General features: G+C 36.3%; 1 protein-coding gene across 1 annotated transcript; it reads left to right on the forward strand.

Moving 5' to 3' along the window:
* The first annotated feature begins 267 nt into the window (after positions 1–267).
* Positions 268–5133, forward strand: bmerb1 (bMERB domain containing 1). The gene is made up of 6 exons (XM_056750670.1): positions 268–503; positions 2461–2581; positions 3917–3990; positions 4072–4186; positions 4490–4551; positions 4628–5133. The coding sequence occupies exons 1-6, from the start codon at positions 416–418 to the stop codon at positions 4732–4734; spliced, it is 567 nt and encodes a 188-aa protein (XP_056606648.1). The 5' UTR covers positions 268–415; the 3' UTR covers positions 4735–5133.
* The last annotated feature ends 891 nt before the right edge of the window (positions 5134–6024 follow it).

Consider the following 6024-nt stretch of genomic DNA (forward strand, 5'->3'; position numbering starts at 1 on the left):
AAGACCAATACACTGCACTAAAGAAATAAAAACATGTATCTATCCTACCCTGCACTAACCCTAATACTTGAAAACAAAATGTGTTAACAAATATATGTACCCTAACCCTAATCTAGCCTAACATTAACAAGTTTTAAATTAATAAAACAAGATTTTGTCACTTTTACGGATTAGAAAATTTAATGGCTTGAATATTTGAAATGGTTTACTCTCATTTTAATGATGAATGACAGTTCATTGGACCAGTTTGTTTCTGCGCATGCGCTCTGCATCCCTCATCCCGGTGACGTCGCATAGATTCATTCCGTTAAAATCATGTTTATCTCCTACAGATGAGCACAAATCCGCGTGATCACAACAACGAGACCGCCATCAGACTCACAGAAATCAGACATCTGACACATTCACGTTTATAATGGAATTAAAGAAGGTGGTCTGTGAGAGCGAGCGGACGATGAAAAGCTATGGCGCGCTGCGCGAGACCAAGAGGAACGCCGACAAAGGTGATCGATCTCACATTCCTCTCTTATCAGACACGATATTACTGTTAGATCAGATATTGTTTCAAACTTATTTTCGGACATATTGTAAGCGTTGTTATCAGATTTGACATCAGATATGATTTTATTAATAGACGGCCTTCATACGGTTCAGTGTAAAAGAGTTTGCATGTAACCAATGAGAGCACAGAGCTGAACGTGTCGTTTGAGCTCAAAAACTGCTGACAACCTCTTCACTAAAGTTGTCATTTCCATGATATCTCACGACACGACAGAGCGTCGCGGTTGGGTTTGGTTGAACATTGTGTTTTCATGGGTTGGACATCTGATGGAACACACACACACGCGGAGAAAATACACGTTAGATAAAAGCGTCTCGTGCTCATGCTAAATGCATAAATAATGCAAAATGTGTAATTTTTTAATATGTTAAGTGTGCTAATGCTGCCCAGAATGGATCTCATTGAGACATTGGAAGTAATTAAAAACTTATGAATTAAAAGAAATAACAAGCTTCAGTAATTTATAGGCTAAGACATAATACGGTATCATCAGGGATGGATTTCTGACCGGGCCAATGGGGCCAGTGCCCAGGGACCCATGAGCCAGAGGGGGGCCTGGGCTTCAAGGTTGTGCCATCCAGTTAGGTACAGAAAACCAGACAACAATGAAAATATACCTTTATTTATGTTTAATATATGGGTTCAACAAATCATGCCAACATATGTTTTTATGGTACTTTAACTTATTAAATTAAATGTAACTTATGAAAAATTAAATTAATAATTAAATTACAGCACATTTAAATTGTGTTTTCTGAATGTTTTGCTTGGAAATTTGATGTTTACAGACATGTGTCAAAATCCTTTTTTATTTATGTGATGCAATAAATACGGGCATATTTGACAGTTAATTAAAGATATGTGTTTCATACCCCTTCATTTGGTCCATTGTTGATTTTTCGTTGTGTAGATAATATTAGCCTTCTATAAACCCTGTAAGATTATTTTTAGCGTAGTAACGCAGGCATTTGACGCAGAGCAAGAATGATTTTAATATTCATTATCATCTTAACTTTCACTTTCTATAACTGTGAATGCGAAGCTAAGGGAAAGACCAGAAAAATTGTGGGTGGGGGGCCCTTGGAGGTATCCGGCCCCGGGGCCCTTTGAAGTCATAATCCGTCCCTGGGTATCATATATTGACATGTTCTAGATTCATTGATCATTTTTGAACCAGAACCTTGTGCTTAAATCGAGAAAAGGACTAAACACACTATATCATCTCTATTTGTCATGCTTATTCAATAAATGTTAGACTCCGTCATATATGAAATACTGTAATTCCGGCACATGACAGATTAAGTCAAATCATTTTAAACAAATGCAATTCCAAAAATTAGAATATCATGAACATGTTCTTTTTCTTGTGTACTTTAATTTAAATAAACAAACTTGCTTATATTTTAGATTCCTTACGCACAAAGTGAAATATGTCAAGAGTTTTTGCTTGTAAAAAGAAAATTGGTTCTAGGAATGTAACAGTTGTAACCCATTTCCTCAAAACGTCAGATTTTTTGAGCTGTAAATCGTAGGCCATCAGAATTAAAACAAAAAACCCTGTCACTTTGTGCGTAATGAATCTAGAATATAAGAAAGTTTACTTTTTGAAATTCAATAAAAAGAAATTGTTCCCGATATTCTAGCTTGGCAGCTACCACATCATTTATTTATTTGGATAATAACTTGTGTTAAGGTTGTATGTAATAAATCTGTTTAGCTGCTATTTTTCTTTTTTGTTAGTTTGTTTGTTAGGTTTTAGTTCAGATAAAAATGATTGGCTGGTGTTCACAGTTACTGTGATGACCGGTGTGAAATGTATTGTGAGGAAAACAGCATTGACATTTATTGAGCAACTTCACAAGCATAATACGCTCACTCGCCTTCTGTTTGTCCCCAAGGCCAGATGGACGTGTCCATGGCAGAGAGCTCCTTGTCTCCTGATGAGATTGAGGCAGAAATGGCTCGGATTCAGCGCCTTAGGGAGGTGCTGGTGAGACGGGAATCTGAACTGCGCTTCATGTGAGTAACTGCATGTGCTCAGTGATTCAAGCAGGACATACATCAGCGGATGACTCATCCTCAGCAAACTGATGTCACTTCCTTCTTTTCTATTGACAATGTCTGTGTGTTCCTTTTATTTGAGAGGTTCCAACTCAGTAACCCAGCAAATTTGTCAGAAAAATCTCACTGGATTAGTGCAATCAATGGCAAAATAAATGTTTGGAAATATAAACTGATATTCACCACTGACACACTACAGCAAAAGATGGAAATAACTGACAATTGTTTAGCTGGTAAAAATACACGTGTTGGGACCACTTTGGCCACCACTGTCTATCACATTGCACACATGCACATAGCATCTGGAGACTGTACATTTTAAGACACAATTGGTTAAACCTGTAAATAGCGCTTCTGTACACTCTTTTCAAAAATGATGTTGTCTTTTGTCTATATTTTTTCACTTTTTGAATATAGTGCATTGTTGTTTTTATTTCATTCTAATTTTACGTGCGTTAACATACTTTAACTCCTTATGATTCTGATTTGGATAGCTCAAATGTTGTTCAATAATTCTTATAGTTCTAATCATTCTTAAAATTTATTCAGTTAAATATCATTTGTAATTGTTGTGCCAGGTTAGCCACAGGACATACACTCCTGCAAACAAACTGACATTGAAATATTGACTATATGACTATTATTAAAAATCAATCAGTATCAGTACAGTATATCATGATTATTGACAATACACCCCTAACAGAGCCTTTTTGTGCTGCTGATGCAAAGCTCGGACTGTTCAACTATTCAAGCTCAATTTAGTTTATGTCTCTGCTTGATGTGTTTTTTTCTATGGGTGTCAAGCGATTAATCGTGATTAATCGCATCCAGAATAAAAGTTTATGTTTACGTAATATATGTCAGTGTACTGTGCATATTTATTTTGTATTTATGAACACATACACATAAATGCATATATTTAAGAAAATTAATAAATGTTGAATGTAGAATTAAAATGATTAGTAAATATAAATAAATATATTTCAATATTTCCTAAATATATATACAAGTATGTGTATGTTTTTGTGTTTATAAATACAAAATTAATATGAACAGTACACAGACATAAATAAGGTAAACACAAAATTTTATTCTGGATGCGATTAATCGTTTGACAGCCCTAGTGTTTTCATTTCACATTTTAATGACACGTTTGCACATTCCTATTATAAAAAAAAAATGCTCTTATAAGACTTGGGAGAACGTTACAGTGTTTTTATACATGTGATTTTAAGATATCTTTTATTTTTCATGAACCTTTAACTGAGCTGATGTTTTTCATTTTTGCTTCAGGATGGATGATATTCAGCTCTGTAGAGAGATTATGAGTCTGAAACAAGAGCTGAGAACGATTGTTACAATGTCAGGTGAGCACACGCACATTCATACGGTTTGAGGAATAAACTGTTGTAAATTATTTGAACGGTGTGTCTGTTTCCATCACACAGACGCAGAGAAGACAAAGAAATATCGTCAGAGAGAAGAGAAATTAATCCAAGAGATTCATCAACTGGTGCAGAAGAGAGATTTTCTGGTGGATGACGCAGAGGTCGAGCGACTGAGGTCAGATGCTTTTACACACAAATCACAACTTTCCAGTCACGTGTCTGTCATTGGAGGCAGTTGTGAGTCGGTCACATCTGCGGTTGTTCATCTCGCTTTTCAGGAGTGACTTTTCTTGATTTAACGAACAGGGTCGACCTGACTATCTTTTCTGTGAGAGCATCAATGTGTTGCTGGAAAAATAAAATCTGCTCAGTCACAGTGGTGTTAGACTGAGAACCCTAACTTCGTACTTCGCGTACACAATATCTTCAATTATCTAGGTCTCTTTAAAACATTTTCATGCGTCTGTTTCTCTGACAGGGAGCAAGAGGAAGACAAAGAGATGACAGAGTTTCTGCGACAGAAGCTCAGTGTTATACAGAGTAAGACTTCTCGCAGTCACACACAGAAATATTTCTCAGGATCAAACCTCAGTCACGGTCTCTCTTTCCACAACAGGAGCTCCCAGAAAGACAGACCCTCCACCCTACAAACCTTCCATCACCAAGACCAGCGTGGCCATCATTAAAGACTGCTGTGGAGCTACTCTGTGTGCCATCATGTGATGATGTGAGACCAGCCGAAGTATCACAGCACTTATTCTTAAGATTTCACAAGTAATATTAAATGATTTTTTTTCTTCATTGGCTTAATTTACTGCATCACCAAAGCCACTCAGGTTAATCTAGCACCAACTCCATCACAAACTATCTAGAGGGATCCGGAGGAACAGCAGAGGATTATGGGTAATTTCCTGTTATAATAGTGTAGGGTAGTAGAGATGTTCCGATACACTTTTTCCCTTCCCTATACCTGTCGGCCGATACGGAGCAATGATCCGATCTCTGGGTGTGTATCTGTATACAGCTCATCTATTACCAGCCCTGGGTGAATTGATAAGAATGATTTTATGGTGTTCTTCAGACTCATCCCTTAATAAAACATGAACAAAGACAAACAGTGAACTAGAGTATTTAGATTGATTTCTCTTGAGTTTTCATTTCTTCTGCGTTGCTCTAAACATTGTATTATTGCTCCTGTATGACATATCGCTTATTGAACTCTCTGTAAGTGGACTTGGATAAAGGCGTCTGCTAAATTACTAAATGTAAACAGTGGTTGTTTGTGACGACAGTGTTTGCATTCAGAGCAGCGAAGAAGAATTGATTTCCCATTGGCAGCGTTAAGCAAATCTAGCGGGCATAACTGGATGGTGTTTAAGAAAATGGTATGGGACCGGTACATGGATTCAAGTACTCGCCGATACTAAAATTTGATGTGGTTTCGGTGGCATTTCTGTTACTAGTATCCGAAACGGAACAACCCTACAGGGTAGAAATAGTATAGTAAAAGTACCCCTTGTAAAACCATAACTAGTAGTTAAACATAGTTTAACCTGTAGAGTTACTTAATGTAAACAGCTGGAAAATGATTCAGGATTTTTCTCTTTTGCTCACATCCATCATGATTTTGCCTTTGAAATAGGAGGTCCAGGAATATGTATTCAGGTCAATTATGATTTCATACTGATTTAGTTTACATTCAGACACAGAATACAAACATATGAAGTCTATGATTGTCTCTAGCCTTCAATTTCCTGCATCCATATGTCTTAGACCAGTGGTTACCAAATGGAGGTACGGAGAAAATGAAATTTAGGAATAAATAATGAAAATCAATAAATTATGATAATAGTATTGTTATATAAAATAAGGACTACACAAATATGCATAAAAAATGTATTCATAAATGTAAACGCATTTCAATTTATAAGAGTTATTTTCTGAGACCCTGACTCAGGAGCAGTGTCTGAGCACAAAATAATGTAAGTTAGGAGAGGTTGGGTTAAATGTAAA

Source organism: Triplophysa dalaica, chromosome 6 (genome assembly GCF_015846415.1).
Source record: "Triplophysa dalaica isolate WHDGS20190420 chromosome 6, ASM1584641v1, whole genome shotgun sequence".
Classification (NCBI taxonomy): Eukaryota; Metazoa; Chordata; class Actinopteri; order Cypriniformes; family Nemacheilidae; genus Triplophysa; species Triplophysa dalaica.